At 39.6% G+C, this 22,500-nt stretch overlaps 2 protein-coding genes and 1 pseudogene across 2 annotated transcripts in view; 2 read left to right on the top strand and 1 right to left on the bottom strand.

The window, feature by feature from the left end:
- The first annotated feature begins 2,023 nt into the window (after positions 1 to 2,023).
- LOC138000436 (fibroblast growth factor 2-like) lies at positions 2,024 to 6,060 on the top strand. Its single transcript, XM_068846851.1, has 3 exons — positions 2,024 to 2,186; positions 3,249 to 3,349; positions 4,561 to 6,060. Exons 1-3 carry the CDS (start codon positions 2,081 to 2,083, stop codon positions 4,741 to 4,743), a joined length of 390 nt encoding a protein of 129 aa, XP_068702952.1. The 5' UTR covers positions 2,024 to 2,080; the 3' UTR covers positions 4,744 to 6,060.
- Positions 6,061 to 7,432: 1,372 nt separating this feature from the next.
- The window catches only part of LOC138001150 (uncharacterized), a 27,379-nt gene continuing 12,311 nt past the window's right edge, over positions 7,433 to 22,500 (bottom strand). The window contains exons 6-15 of the mRNA XM_068847811.1: positions 19,746 to 19,867; positions 18,752 to 19,158; positions 16,946 to 17,016; positions 16,308 to 16,370; positions 13,029 to 13,156; positions 11,783 to 11,879; positions 11,449 to 11,601; positions 10,726 to 10,904; positions 9,800 to 9,965; positions 7,433 to 8,524 (exon numbers count right to left, since the gene is read on the bottom strand). Of these exons, the coding sequence (XP_068703912.1) occupies positions 8,339 to 8,524; positions 9,800 to 9,965; positions 10,726 to 10,904; positions 11,449 to 11,601; positions 11,783 to 11,879; positions 13,029 to 13,156; positions 16,308 to 16,370; positions 16,946 to 17,016; positions 18,752 to 19,158; positions 19,746 to 19,867 (1,572 nt within the window). The 3' untranslated portion in view covers positions 7,433 to 8,338. The remainder of the gene's footprint in view (positions 8,525 to 9,799; positions 9,966 to 10,725; positions 10,905 to 11,448; positions 11,602 to 11,782; positions 11,880 to 13,028; positions 13,157 to 16,307; positions 16,371 to 16,945; positions 17,017 to 18,751; positions 19,159 to 19,745; positions 19,868 to 22,500) is intronic.
- Positions 19,942 to 21,421, top strand: LOC138000435 (endosomal/lysosomal proton channel TMEM175-like; annotated as a pseudogene).

The following is a 22,500-nucleotide window of genomic DNA, read 5'->3' as shown; positions in this document are numbered from 1 at the left end:
AAATAGGGAACACTATTTTTTCTTCATCCGTTCGTTCGTTGAACGTTTAAGCGGACAAAGTAGTCTTTTTTTCAATTTTATTAACGGCTGCAAAATGAGAACGACGTATCGTTTTATTTGCATGTGAAAATCTGGCTACAAGGGTAGCATTGTTTAAACATAGTCGTTAAAACTTTCCCGAAAATTTAAGATTCGCTAGCCTGCGTCGAAGACAGACTAAACTGTCCGTATTTAGATTTTCTCGAGTTATACATGTCCGGCGGCGCGGGCAGGCTAAGATTCGCCAGCGCAGTTTTACTTTCCTTCGGCGATATCATGACGAAGTTAATTAAGGCCGGGACACACTAGGCGATAAGTCGCTGCAACATGTCGCGGGGACAAGTCGCCGCAACAATTTGACTCGTGTGACCGGTTAATTTTGCGAAAATCGTTGCCGCTGCGGTAGAATTTTGTCGCTGCGATCAGTTGCACGAATTCAAACCAGTTTAAATTCTTGCGACTAATCGCAGCGACAAAATTAGCGAAAGCAGCTATGTCGCACCGTGTGTCCATTTCCGGCATCAAGTCGCTGCGATCAAATATAAATTAAATGAACCAATGAGAAAGCGTCATATGGTCCACCATATAGAGCCATCCATAGAGCGTTTTCACATGACGTCACGGCGGCCATGTTGGTGTTCCGAAACACAGGAATGGCAGCCATGATGGTGTACCAAACTAATCCCCCGGGATTTGAACTCTATTTTTATGCAAATACTTTCTTTTGTTTCAGTAATCCAATATGGCTACTAGTCACGTGAGTGAAAACGCTCTATTGAATTAGAAATACATACATAATTAATTGACCTCTCCCCATAGAGGCTTTTCAGGGCCAATGAAACAGTTAACGAAACGACGGAACAGAACAACAACAACTGTTAAGAATCCCAACTGGCCGGTGGAAAACCAGTTGGTTATTTACAAGTGTAGCTGGTCAGAGCGGGTCTTAAACCCTAGATCTCCAGACCGGTATTGCAAGGCAAGCGCGTCCTAACCACTGTCTCTTGGCCGGCTTTAGCGCGAGTCTTAAGACAGGAAATCGCATTGAAATTCATTCTCTGAATTTGCTGTTGTTTTGTGTACTTTTTTTCAATATTTCCTTTTGTTAAGATATTGAGAGAGTCACAGAATTTTTTCAAGATGTCATTACTTTTTCGACAGATCGAACTTTTAAAAAAGTTTGAACTATCTACGAACTTTCTTGAGATAACTATAACCAGTTGAGAATAATTCATATATAGGCTCGTTTTCCGGGCTCCTTTCCGGAAATAGTAGTTGGTAATCGAGCCCAGTTTGATGCACGTATTCATCAGAGTGAAATTGAATGTGCTTCCGAGGACAGAAGCTGTCGGTATACAAGTTTTTAATGTGCCTTGGCAGGCAAGACTGAAAAGGATGTGCATGAAAATCAAAAGCCGCTACGTCGGATTGCATCGGTGGTCGTCTACCAGTTCCATTTGGCGCGTAGCGATTTGTTTCCAAAAATTCTTTAGCGGGTTTCTTTTTCAATTTTTTGGTGACTCGTGATGGGAACAAGTTTAAAAATAACCCATCTTCACCCACTTAGCCACTTGTATTGGATATCAACAGAAACCCATAAGGGTTGAAACGTGTAACGGCCCCTTGTGTGCTGGGAAACAAGCTTCTGAATATTCGATTTGCTAAGTACCATATTTGGAACAACAAGAGCGAGGGGTTTCCAAATATGGTACTTCGCACTGAAACATTCAACCAATCAGTTCGCACTGAATATTCGGAAGCTGTGAACGCGCGTTACACGTTTCAACCCTTACGGGTTTCTGATATCAATATATGTAAGAAACTGAAGTGTCCTTGGGGTCAGGAGATAGTTAATGACCTTTGAAATTCATTTTCTAGTAAAAAGCGCAACTTCACTCTTATCTTTCGAAAATATCTCCTTACAGTTTATTTTAATCTGTGCGCTTAAGTGGCCCCGTGATGTAATGTCTGTCTTTGCGGTCAGTATATATAAATGCGACGGCCCACTGTTCAGCAATAGCAACTCAGTTGTGAGCACACAATGGTGTCCGTGCGAATTTTCCTGTATTCGAAGTGGGGATTTTACCTTCAAATCAACGCTGAGCAGCAGAGCATTTCAGGAGTGAGAACGAATGACGAACATTGCGGTAAGAGAAATGAAATATCATGTATTATTCAATTTTCACTGGGTTACTAAAATTTCTTGCCAGAGAGCTTTATCAAGCCACGTGACGAAAACGCTACAAATCTGCATGTGCGATGAGCAAAGACAGTACTTTTGCACGCTCTACATCATCCTTCTTTTCATTTTAATTAAGACCTTTGTTTCCCATCCTCGACAAAGCAACACCGGGATTGAGGAGACTGACCGTAGCACGTCAGGATAATATATAAGAGCAGTTTAGCAAGAACGACGACGACGGTTACGAGAACGTCACAACATATCGGTCTATAAATCAACAAAAAACAAAGGCTGTGCACGCCCTGCACGTGCGTTTTACACTTTGGTCCATTTCCAAGCCGTTCTTTTCCTGACAACGACGTTAACTGACCAAATTCGAGTTTATGTGGAGGACGCAAACACCTGACGATAAATCTTCAATGTTTCCTGCAACCATCTGCACTGTTCATACCAATTGTTGATACATACTTTAATTCTTATGCCGAACGACTTTCGGTAATCTTAGCTCGAAATTATTCCAGTGACGGGGAAGAGGTATTTTTAGACAACGTTCTCGTAACCGTAGTCATCTTCCTTGCTAAGGTATATATATTTTAAAATTCTTTCTCCCCTCGTTCCTGTTTCATGGTAACGTATTGAGTAACGTTTGTGTCATAGTAAAATATTCGCATCGTAATTACAGTAACAAACGAAAGCGAATTTACATTTCCCGTACTGGTGGCGCAATTAAGCAAAAGCATAAGCCACGTACACAAACTGAGTAGCGTACGCGTTGATCGAAAGTAAGGGTTTGTCAGTTTGGACAACGACACGCCAACGCGTATGCGCGCGTCTGTTGCTCGGGTATTCTTGCTTCGCTGTTAAAGACCAGGTTTTACCTACACCAAAATTGTCTTCAAGCTTAAGTTGTCCCCTTTGTGTCTAGTCTCGTGTGCCTTCCTCATATCCTTGAAATATTCTACATATCAGCATGAATACACTTCATCCAAAAAAGAATTTATCGATTGTGTTTTTTCACTTCCTCCAGTTCTAGAAATGAAAACGACAGATTTCGGCAAAGTTACCATCCAAGGAGTGAATGCTAACGCTTATATCGCCGTGAATGCCCAAGGGAATTTGTACACAACTGTAAGTTCTATAGTTAAATGGATATCTTCGAGAAAAACGGAAAATATTTTTCGAACTTATCGAACGCATTTGAAGAGGCAAACGACTTGTTCGCTGTGGCAACATGAAACTTCAAATTGCTTTCCAAGTTCAGAGGTAAAAGTATGATCAGTGAAAACGAAGGTGTTTTTCGTAACCTCCTGAGCAGTTAAAACGTTGAAAGTCACAATAAAAATCTGACATGGTTTAGACGTCGATCGAGAGCTACAATTGTAGCACCATATAACGCGTTTTACGTCGGCTAACAAATTGGTCTCATCTAGAATATACTGAGGTCACAAGGTTGCATGATGCTGCTGTGTCGTAAAAATTAATTTTCATTGAATTAAGTCGTCACTAATTTCATAGTCGATACTGCAGTTACCACCAAATGTAGGCGGATTAAAAATTAAGTTATGGTAAACCCGGCCGGCACTTCTTATTTCCTCAGGGATCGCCTTAAAATGTCTTGTTCTTAAAAAAAATCTGAATCACGGCAAGAATCCGCATTTCACTGTCCAGAACGTAATATCCTTCTTTCAGTTTTGAGAGGCCACTGAAGCACTTTTGAGAGAAGTGGCATTTGTAGAAACGTTTATTATATTGGCCTAAAATTTAGGGTATGTTCAAATTTACGAAGTGTCCAGGTGCTAGTTTTGAAAAAATAAGTCACTTATTAAATTGGCTATCAAATATAACTCACAGTGACGGGGCTGTTAATACGGACTAGGGTAGAAAGGTTGAACGATTCTATGTAAGATAGACGAATGAAAAAGCAACAACTACTTTGACTCTTCTCATTCAAGTACAGATAAAATGATCGGATTAAATATCACAAAAGAACAGTCTAATTTCAGTCAGGTTCTCAAGATTTCATGTCTTTCGCTTATTATTCTTTAAAAAGTTTAATTTTTCATCGATACATTACATTTTAAATCTGAAACCATTATTGATTTCAGGTTTGTTTCATTTTTTTTTTTTTGAGGACTGAGATACAGGTGATATGATAAACAGTGAGATTTATGGAACGGAAGAGGCTTTTTGCCAAGAAGAAAATTGGGTTGATAGTTTCAAATTACATTTTAGTTTTTCAGTTTTTATTGACTAAAAAATTCTTCCCTTGTCCTGTTTTAAATTCACCTCATCCCTTGCGGGGCTTTGAATAACAAACGGCATCGGCTTTCCTTTCACAGGCAAATGAGGATGAGTCTTGCATATGGAGAGAAATCCACCACGCTGACGGCTACAACTATTATCAATCTGACGTTTACAATCAGTTTTATTTGGGGATCAAACGAAAAGGGGCTCCAAAGAATGGCGGCAGGACAGGACTTGGACAAGTCGGGTGTGCTTTTCTTACAAAACCAGCGGCCTAAACTGGTTTCATTTGCAAATTAGGAGCGTGAGTAAGGAATTAAAAGCATACGAGATCATCACCGACTGACGCTCTGTCTAAAAATATTAATGTGGTAGTGAATTAATAAAGGAGGGGAAACATTAGAAAGGAAAAATGCGAGATTAAACGTCAAAAGTAACTGAGGAAAGGTTTTCCAAAAGAATGCACATTCTGAAAACAGAATCCATCAGTTTAGCTCGGGACAGCGTGGTACGACTTCGAAGCGGTCAGTGGACCCCGTACGCCAAAATTACTGCAAAAGAACGCTCAGTACGTGTTTAAATGAGAATTACTAGACTCAAATATATAGAGGTGAGAAACATGGCGGAGCAAGGCATTCTTACGAACTTGAAATTTCATAGGCTGCAACATTTATTTTGAAAAGTATACGAAACCTCAGGTAATCAAAATGCGTTGCTTCGAAATGTCTATCACCGCTATTTTTGTTTTACTTCTCACTAAGCTTCGATGGCCGAAGAACAATAGTTTGTAAAACTTAATTCCTTTCATTCTGTTATCAGGAGTAGAAAAGACAGAATGCTCTTTTGCTCATTATAGCAAAACGTATTGACTCCCAAAAGAACAAGTAAACTAAGTATTCCTTGTAATCGTCATGCGCTCTGAGCACAAGTCGGCAATTTTCGCCACATTTGTCCCGATGACCACTTCCTCGTTCTCAGGGTTCCTCCGAAGTCACACAACGCTTCTCTTCCATTGGATGGATCCAGCAGCCAGTCATGTGGGACACTTTATCACAAATACATAGCAAGCAACTTAAGGGTCAAACAAGAGGACGAAAACCAGTCGTTCCATGAACCCAACGAAAATAGTTTATAGTGCCAAGTACTAATTCTTTAAGCCTAAGCACTTGTTCGAGAATGGTTTGTTATTAATGACCGTCGAAGGTGACACTTAATGTACATGTTGCATCTTCTTCACCTCGTCAGTCTAACGAATTCTTATGTATTTGTCATAAGGTGCCCCACTCTGAGATCAGGAGAATGCAAGAAAAACTCTCAAAAAGGTCAAATCACTTTGTCACGCCCCGCTCACAGAGTTGTTTCCACGCTTTAAGAAATTCTCGTGGTCAGTTTGTGCTATCTCTTGGGAATCAAGTAAATGAACCATTTTTGTACTATTTCGTAAAAGCTAAAAAATTATATGTTTTTAATCAGACCTCCTAGCATGAAAAGAGAAAAGAAAATGTTTATTGGAACGTTATTGTCAGCTTTGGTGTATTTTAAATAGAACGCATTCCAGTGCGGGCTTCCATGAATTTCAAAGGTGTTTGATAATCCACAGCACACGTGTTTATACGATGTTTTTCCTAAGTTTGTTAACTTGCATTGAAATTAACAAATGATGGACCTAGACAGGAACCCATGACCCGGAGCCTACAACTCTAATGTGTTCGTGTAACGGCGTTTTCAAAGACCGATTTATTTTTAGATTGAATTTCCCGCGAATGAGACTCCCACAGGAGCCCGATGACCAATTTCAAGATATTAAGCTGACGTCATAGGGTCACCGAACCGGAACTGCCTTTGTTTTTTGACCGAATTCGCGGGAAGGGCTAGTCTAAAAATAAACCTACTTGTGAAAACGCCGTTTCACAGACGCTGTATGGAAGTTGCACGCTCCAGATGGGCTCCTGACCTAGACTAAATTTATGAAAGCCATGACCTCTGCGGCACCAAATTAAGCCATCAAGCCAACTTGAAGTCTTCATAGTCCACATCACTTCCATCCAACCGCCGTCCACAACCTTGGACCGCATGCCCCATGATATGTTTGCTGACTGTGACGTGAGCCCGCTGTGTCCCGCGCATTCCTTTAAGTAATTCCGCTGTTGTTAAGTGAGCCCACACAAGTAACCGCCGCGAGATAACGGCGCTAAGTAACCGCCGCGCATGCTCAACAAAGTGAGTTTCGACCCATTTTTTCGTACTCGTCAGCACAGCGAACGCAAAAGAAAAGAGACCGCTGCCAAAAGGGAGCGTTTGTTAATGAGCTTCCAGAAAAGGAAAAATTCACCGGAAATGAGCACTTTTCTTCACTGATTTTAATGTCGAGTGACTCATAACTATGTTGAGAATTTATATATTATTCATTTTTTATCGCCATAGAACTCTACAAATAAGATTGGCAACACTGAAACTATCTTCTATACAAAATGCCAGTTAAATTGTAACTACAAGCGACTGCTGATCCAAAACTGTCAAGCAGCCTCTATTTTGAAACTTAAACGAGCGGACTTTTCGATTTTACTCTAACGCCAGACGATTTTACTCGTCAATAGTGAACCCCTCCGGGGCCGACAGAGTTAAAAGAATAGCCTTGGAGTCGATGGACGACGTCATCTCTACGTTTCGAATTTAAATATATGCTTACTTATCCACGGTTTCAAACTTCTTTGAGAATGTGAGAATTTTTTATTTCTTCTAAAACCGGCGCAACTTCATAAATATTTTACGTCCCTTACAAATTAAGGTCCATCATTGAATTCTGTACAAATTCCACAAATTCTTGTATTGTAAAACTTTGCTGACAGGACACTACATTCGATATAAAATCGAAATAGGAAGGTGCTTATAGACCGATTGCATAAATGGCGGCCAAAAACGTATTCTTTTGTTTATGTGCTAATTAAACTCACTAGCCTCGTTTGCATGGACAAAATACAATAGAAATTTCGTTCGAGAGCGAGGCTAGCGAGTCTAATTAGCACGTAAACAAAAGAATACATTTTTGGCCGCCATTTTTGCAATCCGTCTATTTGTTCAAGTAAGAAACAGAAACAATTTGGGGTGACTTCTTTAGGGAAATCTTCGTTTACAATTTCTGCCTCCTTAGCATATGCCCATCATTTTCTAATTAATCAGCCGAGAAACCAGCTTTGAATATTCAAAGTGCATCACAGAGTGAGTTATCTCTGAAATTTGGAGCCCGAAATACCGGATAATTTTTTGGACTCTTACTTTAAAAATGTTACACCAGTGCATGGCTTCATAAGTACTTTTGCTTCCCCATTATTTAACAGACCGCTGATTTTTGATTGATTATCCCAACCGAAAGACCTTACATTATCCAGAGGACCAGGTTTAAAAAGTAAGCAGCACGTTTGCTTCTAACACGATCTTTTCTACAACACAAATTTCTATATTAACAAGAGAAGAGTGTAAAGCGTGGTCCTCAATAGCGACGCAATCAGAACATAGTTCATATGGATGGACTGGTTATGAAACTCCATAAACTTCAAAAGCGAGAGCAGTTCGTGGTCTCGCAAACAGTCTTCAAATAGACCGGTTGAGATAACAAATTTATTTTGTTTTAGCATACATCTAATTTTCCAGGATTTTTCTTGTCTTGAACTTATTTTCCGGAATTTCCAGGCCAGGATTATACGATATTGGAAATCCACGACTTTCCAGTCCTAGACTCTACTAAGTCTGCGAAGTTGAGCATGTTAATGCTTGCGTCACACTTGGGGACCAGGCTTAACTGAATAACATGCAAGCAAAGATCCCGGCCCCTGCCCCGGCACTTCTATTTACAGTGTCTGTCCGGTGACGCTGTCAAACATTGTATCTTAGGTTAGGTTTCTTGTCATAGGGTGGAATCCAGTGAAAATACTCCAACCAGTTCTTCATGCAACCTCTGTCAAAGGGATTGAGAAAGATCCCCGAGGGACCAGTAAGATACGCATATCTTCTCTTGTTAATTCTCTCGTTGGTCGTTATGTTCAAGGAAATTTGATTCGACTGTGGAGGAAAATTAAAGTAAATTGCCAAAATGCCTGTACAACTTACTTTCATCCAGCAGAAAGGTCTCTGATGAGTCCCTTCAAGTGGTCGGGATTAAACGAGCTTCGTAACACTAACCACGAACAATGTATTTTCACAAGTAACTGTCAACTTTATTGAAATGAAGATTCTACTGATTATTGCAGTTGGATAAGGAACTTAAGAAATTGCGAAGAAAGCCGGGCTGAAGAAAGCCAGGCTTCAACGGGCTCGAACCCATGAACAAGCGATTGTGCTACACTTGCTATAACAACTGAGCTATCAAGCCAGCTGGGAGCTGATGGGTTTGAGGTCCTTTTTCGCACTCTTTTCAGTAGCCTGAAGTGCAGTACAGTGCAGGCGTATTTTAGTGGGCGGCTTCGCGAAATTTGGCGGCCATCTTGAGCTTTTTAAGTCGAGGGAGATTGGTGAGAGAAAAAAATTGCCATGAAGTCCATACACCACCTTATTCCAAAATGGCCGCCATTTTCGTATTCTTTTGTTTCCTTGCAAATTGGCCCTTTTTGCCACGCTTTCAAAGGTATAATTCAAAAGAATATTTAATCTTGGAGGAGCCAAAAGGGCCACTTTGCAACACAGGTGCCTCAAGCTCAGTGTGAAGGAAAGCCAACAAAAAATATAAGGATTTGTAGCGGATTGAAATGAAAGAAAGAAAAAAAAAGAAAAAAAAAAAAAGATAAGATAAGATAATAACTATTTACAAATAAAAATATAGATTATATATATAAATAAATAAATAAATCAATAAATAAATAAATAAATAAATAAAAGAGATGAAAGAAAACCCAATGCCCTCGAATTCTACGATGGAATTGTAAGCGTGGGAACATTTTATACAGGAATATTTGACTCCATTTGTTGGGCTCCTGAGGATTCAGTGTTCAGCCTTGGTATTTTATTATAACCGTTGACAACCGAGGAACTGATAATGGCTCAATAGACCATTTTCGAATTCTTACGGCTGGACTGTACAAATCCTTATATTTTTGTTGGCTTTCTGTCACTCTGAGCTTGGGGCGCTTGTGTTTGCAATCAAACAAAAGAATACTAAACCGGCGGCCATTTTGGAATAAGGTGTAATTCCTCCCAACACCTATCCAACATGGCGGCTCGATGAACTCGCATGATATTTGCTCTCGCGAAACAACGGTTACTCGCCTTCACTAATGAGACGCCTGCACTGCAGGCTGCAGAACGCAAATTGACAGGGGGACGCAAGAAATGTACGCTTACCAGAAAAATGAAGAGAGCTGCCACGATTAGCGAAACCAAAATCATCTGTAATAACCCGATAAGAAAAATCCAACTGAATCCCCCCAGACGAAGCTCTGTGATGGCCAAAAACACTGTGATTATACTGCAAGCTGCAACGCAAGCTACATATACGAAGAATGGGCCCCTGTAAAAAGAAAAAAAACAAAAACAAAAATGAAATGGTCAGGGCCAAGCGATTTTCCCAAGTAAACGAGGAACAATTCCGCAAATTTCAATTCTAGTGCAATTTCCGTCGTGTCTGACGTGTTTGCCATACCTGAGTTCATTTTGGAAAGCATTTCTGAGTGACAATGCAGTTCCAAATGAGAAGCATTTCTCTTGAAAAGTAGTTATCAAGCAAAAGAGAAGTTTGCAGAAAACAAGTACCAAAAATACAGTTCATTAAAAGAAAAGGATTTCTTCCATTTTTGTGAAAACGTGGTTTATAGTCTGACATTAACCGTTTGCCCTAAACGCAATACTAAATCTCTCCATTGCGAGTTGCGAAACCAAAATAATATCACGGCTTATATATTAAACCATTAAAGAACCGCACCCTTCGATTTCTCCTCCGCCGAAATCCATGGAGGCGACGTTGGTAGCAGGTGGTACACGCGGGTCTACGCGCGGGGAACACGTGTGAGCATGCGCAATTGGTTCTGGTCTGGCCCGCTCGTCTGGCCCACTAATCTCAAAACAAGACCTCAAAGTGGACGAAAACGTAGAGCGAAACTTCTTTTAACAAGTTTTAACTAATTATGACAGTACACGATAAAGAAGACGAAATGAAACCACGAAAGTATAATTTTAAGCTCATCAGGAACCGGCTTTCTGTAAAACTGATCACTTAAATATTTTATGTAAGAGAATATCTTTGAACATGGTTTAGTCTAATTTATTCTGACCTGTTTCTGAGGCCCACGCAATTGTTAATATACGGACAGTGATGATCAAAATGCTTTACACATCGGTTACATATCCTACAATGCTTTGCGCGTAGTGGTCGCACCAGTCTACAAGTATGGCAAAGATTTTCCAAAGGATTTTGTCCAGTCTTCGCCTGCCATTCTTCATAGAAAGGGACCTGGGAACAAATAAGATGCAAACCAAAAATAAAATAAAATAAGGAAAGCGGAAATTGCTAGGAGACTCAACAATTAAAAATACGCGTTAACTTGTTTCTGTTCATCTCTGCTTTCACGCGATATTTTTTGGGTGTCGCGCCATCTATATAAGTTTGGGCACAGGTGCGATGTTAAGCGGGCAAAAAGAGGCCTTCCCGTTACAACAAATTTTAACATTGCAACATTGTGGTCTTTACTTCTACCCATAGGATTCAAACTGCCCATTATGAGTGACATAGCCTCTAAAAGCAGGTAACGTCGACAGGATGCATATTCTCTCCCTTTTAACAAATGTCTTCACTCAAAAAGAGACGATTTGTTCGAAAATTTTGGCGAAACCACTTTCTAGGGATACAAAAAGTCCACTTTTTGTTACCGTCCGTGTTCGTCGAAAATTTAACGGCCATCTTGTTTAAAGAAGTTGTTTTAGCGTCAGATTATTAAACACATGTTCCGGCGTTGTTTTATCAAACTCTAAAGGTGTAGGTGTTGTTGATGACTTACTTGTTTTAAAGCCATATCATAATCAGGACTGTTGCAAGGAATAAACCCCGGTTCCCGCATGTTCGCGTTATACAACGAGATCCACATTATTACATTTAAAGTGATAAACACATAATGAACCCAGGGAATTAAACTCCATGTATCGGGAAGCACCTGCAAGGAAATGAACAAATCTCCATTTAGTCTGTTTACTCCTAAAATTCTTCTCTATCCTTTCCGTGTCGGTCAGTAAAAAAAAAAAATACAAGACCCGAGACCAGAAGCTTTGCCGGAAGATTTCGATCACTGTCAGAAACGTCAGCTGTTTAGGACAAGTACTTTCCAAGATACTTACGTAATAAAAGTACACAGGATATCCCCATAGAAACAGCATACCGAAGTAAAATAAGATTCCAGCTTTAGATCTGCCAGGCGGACCGAATACAACGTCCCTGTAAATGGAAAAGTGAAAATACATCAAATGGTTTTATGTCAAATATTGAAGATGAAATGCTACATTTTTTTCTGACGTACACGACAATCGTAAGCAAGTTATAGGTTTCATTTACGCGAAACAATTCGGGTGGTAGGACTGTCGTAAGCTTATCGCATGCGACAAAAATCGTGTCGTGTAAATAGGTCGTTACAAAACAAACGGTATAAATTTTAAATAGGTAAAGGTAAAGGTACACGTTATTTAAAGTCGGAAGTTCCTTTACTCTCTAGAGAGTACTCTCCCAGGAAGCCGACGGTGCGCTCATTTTACCCCCCTCTTTCCATCAGTGCTCCATTTTAAGGGTATTTAAAGCTACTTAGGCTACACTGAAAGGAAAGAAGTCGAAACAAGGATGCCACATCCGGGGATCGAACTCAGGACCTTATGCACCAAGGCCGCGCACTAACCGACTGTGCAACCCTTGCTCCGTTTCGCTGAACTGTGATATGCCGAGATACGTCTCTTGCTATCTCGCTACAGCGCAAAGAACACTGATGCACATAACCAGAGAGATAGACCAAGCTTGATTAAACTCCAAAATATAGTAAATTCTCATCTCTCAAAGGGAACCTCCACTTCAACAAAAAAAATAACTGACTGTATTGGAAAAAAATAAGTTTTAGAATCGCATAGTTTGCCGGCTCCGCCATCTTGAATAATCGTGACGTGTTACGGTTGTCCAATTGTTATTAGACAAAAGATCTTTGTAGTGTCAGAATAATAGGGCAACCGTAACACGTCATAATTATTCAAGATGGCGGCGCCCGCGAAATTAGAAAGTGAAAATAAACGATTTAAAAAAATAATTTCGAGCAAATTTGTTTGAAAACATAATTTCCTTCGGTTTAAACTTAATCTGTAGTAAGAGTGGAGGTTCGCTTTAAATTCCTCTGGGAAACACTGCATTGTTTAACAGTTGATGCACTTGTATTGCATCAAGAGTTACTTTGCTTATTTGATGAAATTTTTCCTTTTAAACAACGTCATACTATAAAGAGAGTCAAAGTGTCTTATCATTACATGTACTTGACAATTGATATAACAGTTTGATTCCAGCAGGAATGCACAGTAGACATTATTCAAAAAATGCAACCAAAAGGCCCACCTTAATTGGCAAGAGACAATTCGCTTTAGTTTTCCTTGCAAGTAGCACACGATTTGTTTGTGATCTCGAGCCATAGCTAGTTTCAAGGGAGTCTTGTCATTGCTGTCAACAACATTTAATTCAACATCCTATAAAGAAATTATTTCTATCAATGTACGATGTTGAAACTAAACTTTATGACACTTTCATTTGGGAAATTTATCATTAGCGGGCTCGCGGGAACAGACATTTTCGTGATTTCGATTGGTTAATTTAAACCCGCACGGCCATAGACCCTTTGCATAAATGGCAATGTACATCCTAAGCCTCACATTCATGTGAAAAATCCTTTTGTCTAGAAACATAAGTACGAGGCTAAGGATGTTCAAAGTATTGTTATTCAAATTTAGGCGCCATATATGCAAAGGGTCTATTGGTTCACTTGAAATTGCAGACGCAATTCGGTGAAGTGAAGTCGATAGACCAAATCGGCCAGCCCAATGTTGTACCCAATTTAAATCTCCCGAGGGTAATTTTTGTGTAAATTGTATTTGCATTATAATGTAGCAATCACATTTAAATTATATGGAAATGCCTGGAACAAAACGTTTTATTCCCAAAGGGTTTGAACTGGGTACAACATTGAATCAGCCAATAGGGCTTTTGCAACAATTATTCACGTGACCTGTTTTTCATAAACACGACGGTTTCATTAGAGATAAAAAGAACAGCTCAAAATAAGCTACCATGCCAATTTTTCGTAGGTATACCGTTTAAAGTGGTGTTGTTACAGTTGAAAGAATTTATAAGGATTTGACGGTATGGGATGATTTTCATACAAATCCTTGTATTCAAACCGCTTTAAAATTTTTCCTTCGAAATATGAAAGTCTGAAAATTTCCACCCTTGCACATTTATTCTCGCTTATTTGACCCATGGTAAAAGTAGGAAGGAATCTGAGCTCTGTTTGTGGCGCGTACTTATGAAGGGCAAAAAGCCTTTCGTTCGAAAACCAAAGCATGGAATTTTCGAGTGTTGAAATGGTCATACAATCTTTACCTGAAGTGGTATTTCTCTAAAAAATTTGTATTCTTGCTAAGACAAACACGATCTTTCCATTTCTGAAAGTTATAAAGTCCGACCTTTAAGTTCGCCAATTATCAGTCACGTGACCAGTTTGTTGCAAAAGGCCCGAATAGCGTTTCAGTAACCTTGCTTTTTCACCGAACAAAGGAAAACGTTTGCATGATAATAGAGCTCACTTCCCAGGGGATTAGTTGGGTACACCAAAATGGCCGCGATGACGTCACATGAAAACACTCTATTCGGTCAATTAATCTTTGTCTCGATTATTTAGCAGGTTTAAAGTTTTTCTCGGGAATATCGCGCAAACACACGATGTTGTAGAAGCCAAAAGGCGAATGTAGAAATAGACGGTTGGATGAAGGAGTGGATAGAAGGTCAGGGATCGACTTTTGCTCAAAGGATGGATGAATGAGTGGGTTGATAGGTGGACGGATAGAAAAATGACTGAAGAAAGGGGAGGCGAGGTGGAGGGAACCCAGGGCACAAGGAATGTTTTACAGATTTTACAGATTGTGTGTGAAAGAACAATATTATTGATGGTTGGATTACGATAGGCACAGAGAAACAGGAAAATGACCGACGGGATAAGAGGAAGGATACGGTAATTGAGGGAGCAAGGGAGGGGTGGATGGGATAAAATAAAGGAATGTTGCTGGAATTCGAAAACGAGAATAGTCCTTTTTCGATATATTAAAATACAGCTTGAAAGAGAGGTTTAGAGGACAAAGACAAAGGAAAGTGGATGATATGCAAATATTTTTCACATTCCTATTGTTTTTGTCCTCACTGCCTCACTATCAAGCTCAATATTTGATATTTCGAAAATGGCCTATTCTATTCAACTGAGGCGCACAACCCCAGTGTGATCTTCTACGATGCCCACGCCATTTTGCTAAATCCCATTGACCTTCTTCATAAATGGCAGCCACATTTATCATTCTTTTGTCCAAGTGCAAATTAGCCTACCAAACCTCATTTTAGAGCAAGAATTTTTTTTAATTCACTGTATGGTATAGAGGCTTGGTAGGCTAATTTGCACTTAGACAAAGAATTATAAATTGACCTCCATTTATGAATAAGGTTTATTGCTTCTAAATTCTCATTTTCTCATTAAGGTATCTACAGTATATTATATCTTGAATCTAATTGGATAAGAACTATCATTAATTCATGCAAGTATACGACTTACAGGTAGGTTATGGAGGCCATGAATTTTTGTTTAAGGGTGTCATTGATTGTTGCCTCAAAGAGTTTTGATTGTTCGAAAAGCTATAGATGAGAGCACTTTTGTCTCTTGATTTTCTTTAATATAACATTGAGTTCGTTTTTGTGTCTAGAATAATCAATAGGTATCTACCTTAACCCTGGTTATTCAAAACCATAAACTAAGTTTACATTTTATTCAAGGAATCCTACAAAGTTTTAAAATTTACATTAGAAAAAGAGACTCACAAATATTTACTGCGAGCTGGTGTTTCTCACCTTTCTCCACAAAAACCCATGAAAGGTTTACTGACTGGTGAGCTTAAAGCATATCAAAGATTATTTTATTTTTTCCTACAAGTTCACATTTAAAACTATCAAACTTTAAAAACTGTGATTAACATAAAAAGTATGTAAAATCAAATTAACTGCAAGCAATGTTATTGCAAGACATCAGATAAAGAAAAAAAGATAGATCACACAAGCTTTGCTTTTGGAGAAGCGATAGGTGCACTTATCTGGACAATTTAAGCAAGATTGTCTCTTTCAGACACGTGAAAAATTCAGGTGGCTTTTGTATTACCAGTACTCATAATCATTGGTTCAAAAGAAACCAGTAACAAGCAATGTACGCAGCCCCCCTACTGCAGCTCTCATCATCAGCTAGACTGTCGAGATTTTTCATCAATTTTCAAAAATGTATGGAGCTGCCAGCTTCCAGGGATACAGTACACTGCCATTCAGTTAACCCATTCACTCCTGGGAGTGAGTCTTAAGAGCTTTTACTCTGTCTAATGACAGATTTTACTGTCAATGGAGGGCATTTCATGAGTCAATGGGAGCATTAAAGAGTTACAGAGGTTTCATTGGACCCCTGCTTTCTTCTTGATATGCTTTACATTAGAACTGAGCCAAGAGTTAACTACATGAAAATAAAAGCCACCATTATGTACATACATTGTGTATGTGATGGTCATAACCATGTAGCTGAAGCAAATATGCAATGCCTACCATGTCAACAATGTGTTCAACTGTTGTAAGATCTCCACTCAGGCAGGCCAGATGAAGAGGTGTCTAAACAAGCAGTTTTATAAGTATTTCAACATAAATAAAACCTGAGCCAATTATTAGTTAGTATTAGATCTGTTTGCTACATTCAGAGATTTCTCAACCAGATACAGTGGGGCAAAGATGCAGCTTACGGGGAAGTTAATTTCTGAAACTACATCCTGAGGTTCATTTTCGTGACAGATGGATTCCGAAGTTGAATTGCTATCATCCTGGGAACAGGGCGGGCAAAGTGGCTGGGCTACGATCCTTTATAACAACAATTTTTCCACCTCTTGCATAATTCAGTAAAAAAACACTTAGAATAAAGGGTATGCAGAGCGAAAACAAGCACAGTCACACCACCTTTTTATTGCATATTTTAAATGACATGTGCATGAATATCAACTGTGCCAAGTTTGAGAAGGATCTGGATGGTACATCATTTTCAAGGGAATAATTACCTTCACTGACAAACACATAGTATAATAGAGCTGGCACTTAAATTACTAAGTCAGAGGTTGAAAATCTAGAACCAATAAAAAAAAAACGTCTCTGCCTTTACATACCAGCAGTGAATAGAGTCCCATAACTCCCCTTACCTGACCAAACCTGTCTTTTTGTTTTGGGTCGAAACCAGAATATAGTAGGAGCTGAACAAGCTCACTGTGACCTGTTAAAACAAAATCATTTTCTCTGTCGGAGCACAAATTCACAGAACCTGCAGTTTTAAGAAAATTTGTTCATGTGTTGAACGCAAGGGAGGTGATGATGGTTTACAGTCAATGAAAAACGGAATTTTAAGAGGAGCAGTTACTAGTCTGCGTAGCTGGCAGTATCGTTGGCGCAAGAGGCAAATCAACCAGCAGCAAAGTCACCCAGGGAATGGGGGGGGGGGGGCACACCTCTCCCCTTTCTTCATGTGGCATTACCGCTTGTTAATAACAATGACGCCAGCTGCGCAGGCTAGAGGAGCAGTAGTCAGGTTGGTGGTGGGCATTAGGGAGTTTAAGATCTACGACGCAACGGCAACGAAAATGTCACAAATTTGGCATATTCAATAAGCAAAAGCAATAGCTTTGCACGCTCTGCATGTGCATTTTTCATTTTTGTACATTTCTTTCACGTTTTCTGCAAATGTACGAAGTGAAATTGGCAATTCTCAAGTTTTCAGAGAACGTAACACAAGGCAGCGAATTTGAATTTTCTGTCTTAGCTTCAACACCGCACCTCCTACTTCAGCTTCTGGAAAGTTACACTAGTTTTTAGAAGTTAGACAAGCGGACATAATGACGAAAAAGATTAATTGACCTGAAGTTGCAATTTTAAATTAATGACGTTTTCGTTACCGTCGCGTCGCAGATCTTAAACTCCGTATTACATGAAGTAGCACAGGTCATTTTCTCTCTCACATCTCTCACATAATACACATGCTACAGTATGACAAATTTAGTTGGCCAAACTCTACAGTGCTACCAGACTGATTTAATGGGGTGCTCTCTTCCTTGACTTGTTTGCCAAGAAATAACATGCCACTGTACTAATCTTGATTTCATAGGCCATACTGCAAGAGATGGTCAGGATCCTTGTTTTCTCCAGTTCATAGGGGAGCAGGATTGTCACAGAGGAGATCTAGCAAAGATCATCATTGCAGTATAATTTGTTTGTTTTCCTGCAAATGAGCCCTCGTTGCCTTGTTCTTAATTAAACTTAAAATCCAAAAGAATATAAAACCTTGAAAGAAGGCAACAATGACTAATTTGCAAACAAAAAAAAGAAATTATACTAAATGGTGGCCATTTTGGAAAAAGGTCAGATTAACAAATCTGAATGCATTATAGTTCAGTCATGTGACAAAAATGGTCAAAAACAAAGGAGGCCATCCAGATCTTACTAGCGTCATTGCCCAGCTTTAATAGGGATGAAGGCTATGAACTTCAGTCATGCAGTCAATTTTCTTTGATCAATAGGGTCTTCTTCACTCCCGGGGGTTCCCCATTGACGAGTAAAATCATCTATCATTATATACAGAGTAAAATGCTCTGGCGTTAGACAGAGCAAAATACTAAGTCTGGCTGGTTCAGGCCGTTTTGGAGTCAAGAGGTTAGCCCATTCAACCTTTAAGTGCCCTGGGGGCCGTTTCTCGAAAGTTCCGAAACTTCACGGGCCATTTTCGGGTGTCACAATTCCTTTTGTAACTCAAAAACGGAAAGCATTTAATTTGTCAAACTTCACAGTTATTTTTCTTTTTGTTACCTTGAAAACATCATTAAAAGATCGGCTTTCCAAAACAAGCGGTTGGCAATTTCACAGATGGCTTTTCAGGCGCGAAAAGTTTTCGGGACTTTTGAGAAACGGGCCCCTGGATATATTAGACAGAATATTTTAAACTGGTTCATTTGCCTGACCTTTAAAACAAGCCCAGTGCAAAGCATTATCCCCTTCGTGATCTGTCAAAACACTCTTCGCGCCTTTTCCTATGAGATATCCAGCCAGCATTGCCTTACCATACTGAGCACAAATGATAAGCGGGGTGCAACCTTTATTGTCCGTGCAGTCTATAGATGCGCCATTTTGAATGAGAAGATCCACACACAAGATGTGACCATTTACACAAGCCCAGTGTATAGGAAAAGGTCCATAATCAGAGCGACTTTGCCTATTGACATCAACTCCGCAGTTAATAAAGAATTTGATCACTTCACTGTATCCTCCCAGGGCAGCCCAGTGAAGAGGAGTGTGTCCATGATTATCATATGAACTAAGAATTTTTGCACCGTGCTTGCCAATGAGTTCCCTGCACATCATGACTTCTCTGTGAAGAAAAGATAAAATTTTCACATAAAATGCATATTCGTGGTCCTGTGGAGTTAAACACAAGAATTACAATGTTGCTGGTGTCCCGTCACTCCCTGAGTAATGAGACTCAGAATTGACTCAGAATTGACTAAAGTGGAAATTATACCATAATACTATTTGTTTGTCCCCCACTCCCTCCAATTTTGATTAAGAATTGTTTTTGTTTTCTCTTGGGACCATTGTAAGTCCCAAGAGAAACAGGAAACAATGCTTGTGCAAAATTTGGGGGACAAACAAAGAGTATTATGGTATTTTCCGACTAGGTATACTGGTTATCACTTTAAAGAAGACAAAGAACATCTCCTGATAGAAGTGTACACAAAGGCACAGGAATTGGAGGAATTTGCAATTTTTAACACCAGATGGGGCTCAAAAAATAATATTGAACACTATACCAGGTCAAAGTACAGGTGAATTTTCGTTTGTTGTTAGACAGTTAGAGGAAGAATATTACAAAAAAGATTGAGAGGAACTGTGAGTTCAATGAAGACTCAAACAAGCAAACTAACAACAGAGTCTTACTAATTATCCGTTATCCCTTACCCTCGTTGAGAGGCCTCAAAGATATCAACTTCTTTGCAATCTTCTTCGAGGTTCGAATCGTGTTTACAAGTATCGCCCGCCATCTTCTTTTTTACAACGTACGTCGTGCGAACCACGGAAAGCTTCGGAAATCATCGCGACGATTTCTCGCTTTTCGGAAGTTCGTGCCACTCACGTGATGTCGAGTTTTCAAGTCATGGAGGAAGAAAGAGACTTCGTTCATCTTAACCGGCTAAAATGTTTTAACGATGCTGTTTTTGCAATTGTTTCCACTATCCTGATCCTTCCAATACGGAGATTAGAAGAGAAATCGGACTCCGACCTCGAGGAGCTGCTCAAGGATCGATGGTTCATGCTTGTTGTGTATTTTATGTCCTTCCTTGTCATCTGTTCTGTCTGGGAATCTCACGTGCATCGTTTGAAGATCCTCGCTCATGTGGACGATGTCTTGATTTGGTTGAATCTCGCATCGTTGATGTTCACTTCATTTTTGCCCTTTGGTTGCGCTCTAGAGGGGAAAATACCCGAAAAAGTATCTTCCTATAGTCTTAATTTGCTGCAACATGTTGATAATAGAGGGTCTGGAAGTAGTAATGATTTTGTACTCTTTCCGTCGGCATCATCTACTCAAGGAGCAGCTTCAAGAGTTGCCTGAGGAGCAATTGAAAGAGCGGAGAAACTATATGTTGGTCAAGAACTAATCAATCCGTTAATGTATCTTTTGTCAGCCTCTTTTTAGCAACACTAGTAGCGTGACATCGTGGGTGCTGATCTCTGTTGTAATATTCACAGCCTTGCATACATCGCTTCCTTGGTATTATGTTCCGGAAGTGCAAAGCGATCCGTATGGGTGAAGCTGATTTTGACCTCATGTTTGGGAATTATATCGATACAGAGAGAGTGGAATGTTTCAGCGATGGAGTATTCTCCATTGTTGCCACTCTGTTTGTTCTGGACATAACTACAGAGAATTTTTCCAAAGGAACAGGATGTTGATCAAGATGGGATTGATAAAACTGTCCTCAAAATGTGGCCAAAATTTCTGATATACATCGCAACGTTCGTCATCATCGCCCTCTTGTGGTTTCTTCACCATTCGCTGTTCCATGGCATCAGGAAAATGAACCAAATTATGTTGGTTGCAAACAACATTTCCTTGTCGTTCACTGGATTCTTTCCATTTATTGTTGCCTTGATGAACAAGTTTGTCTCTGACCCAAATCATCTCGATTCTGATACCAGGGTGGCAGTGCGGTGTGGAGCTGTCATAACATGCATCGCAAGCATAGCTCAAGCAGTTATTTTTGTTGTTGCTGTGTGTCATGGTCACGCTCATCTTGAACCCAAAGCCAACCCTGCAGTCTCAAGAGGCAGCCACCTCTATCTTGCCTTAAAGCTCACAATTATTCCACTGGTCTCTCTGTTTTGTTTACTTCACTACATTTGCAGGGTATTCAGTGCTATATCTTGCTTTTTATGCTGCTATACTCATAACCCCATTCCTTTTCTAGCACTTAAAATAGTTTTAGGCCAAAGAGACATTGGTGTAATGAGGCGTGACATTGTAATTGATCCTGAGACAGACACTTGGGTCCCTCCACCTCACAGAAGTCGGCTTGAGAGTGCAGAGGAAAGCTTTAGGGGAAACAAGTTTGTCTGATACCTTAGCAGTTTAAAAGGTACCAACATGGGTGTGGCATATCCTGACTCTCTTTTAAAGTCAATGTTAAGGAATAGTATTGTTATAGTATTAAAGCTTCCACCAGGTAACTCCAAGATTTTCAAAGAAGCTAAAAGATTAGAATCTAAAAGCGTTCCACATACTGAGGGCATTTCATGTTTTTTGGCCTGTAAAACCATCCATGCAACCTTTTTGTAGGGCTCTGTGACTAAAAAGCTTCCTTAGCAACCATCGTCTTTTCTGTAGTTAAGTGCCACCCCCTAAGGAATCATGACCAGGCCTCTTGACCTATAATTTCTTAAATTTTCATCAAGTATATTACATTTTACATTTCAGGGCCCAGTTTTTCTAAAGCCAATAGACCTTATTCACGATAGCCGCCGTGTTGGATTTGCCTTATCATGCAAATTAGCTACACATTTCTGAGAGGGCAAACACACAAGTTCGAGAGGTTATAACGAACATCTTAGCCACACGTATGATTTGTTTCACGTTCATTGAATGTTTATCACCTAAGTAGTAAAATAGAATGATTACACAAGTTACTTTGATGTTTTTTTAGTGAAAAATGCGCAGATAACGAAGTAGACAGTCAAAATGTCGGAGGCAATCAAAAGATAGAAAATTATTATAAAAGGTAATTAATTCTAAATTCTAAAATGTACTTTTAGCAATGTTAATTAATATTTCGACGAGCCGATTTTCTGCAATTTGCCTTTATTCCATGGTTTGCCCCCCAGCATAACACCATTGCTAATTTCATGACAATTTTAAAAACCAACATGGCGGCTATCGTGAATAAGGGCTAATTAACTTAATCCAGGATAAGCGTAAACTTCCGGGTGTCTCCATGGAGAAGTTTGGAAACGTTGCCAAAACCTTCCTCCTTGGTGCGAGATCGCGATTCGTGTTGCTGTACTGACAATGTAGTCCATGCAACAGAGCCCAAACACGGGAAAGACAACTATGAGAACATAATTAATTTCGGGTTTTCGACGGTTTTAACTCGGTATTTTGCCAATTTTTGCGTGGAAATGCGGTATTGGGCCAACCCCCAATGTACCCCTTGTGAAG

Source organism: Montipora foliosa, chromosome 4 (genome assembly GCF_036669935.1).
Source record: "Montipora foliosa isolate CH-2021 chromosome 4, ASM3666993v2, whole genome shotgun sequence".
NCBI lineage: Eukaryota > Metazoa > Cnidaria > Anthozoa > Scleractinia > Acroporidae > Montipora > Montipora foliosa.
This window is presented reverse-complemented; position numbering and strand designations above follow the sequence as displayed.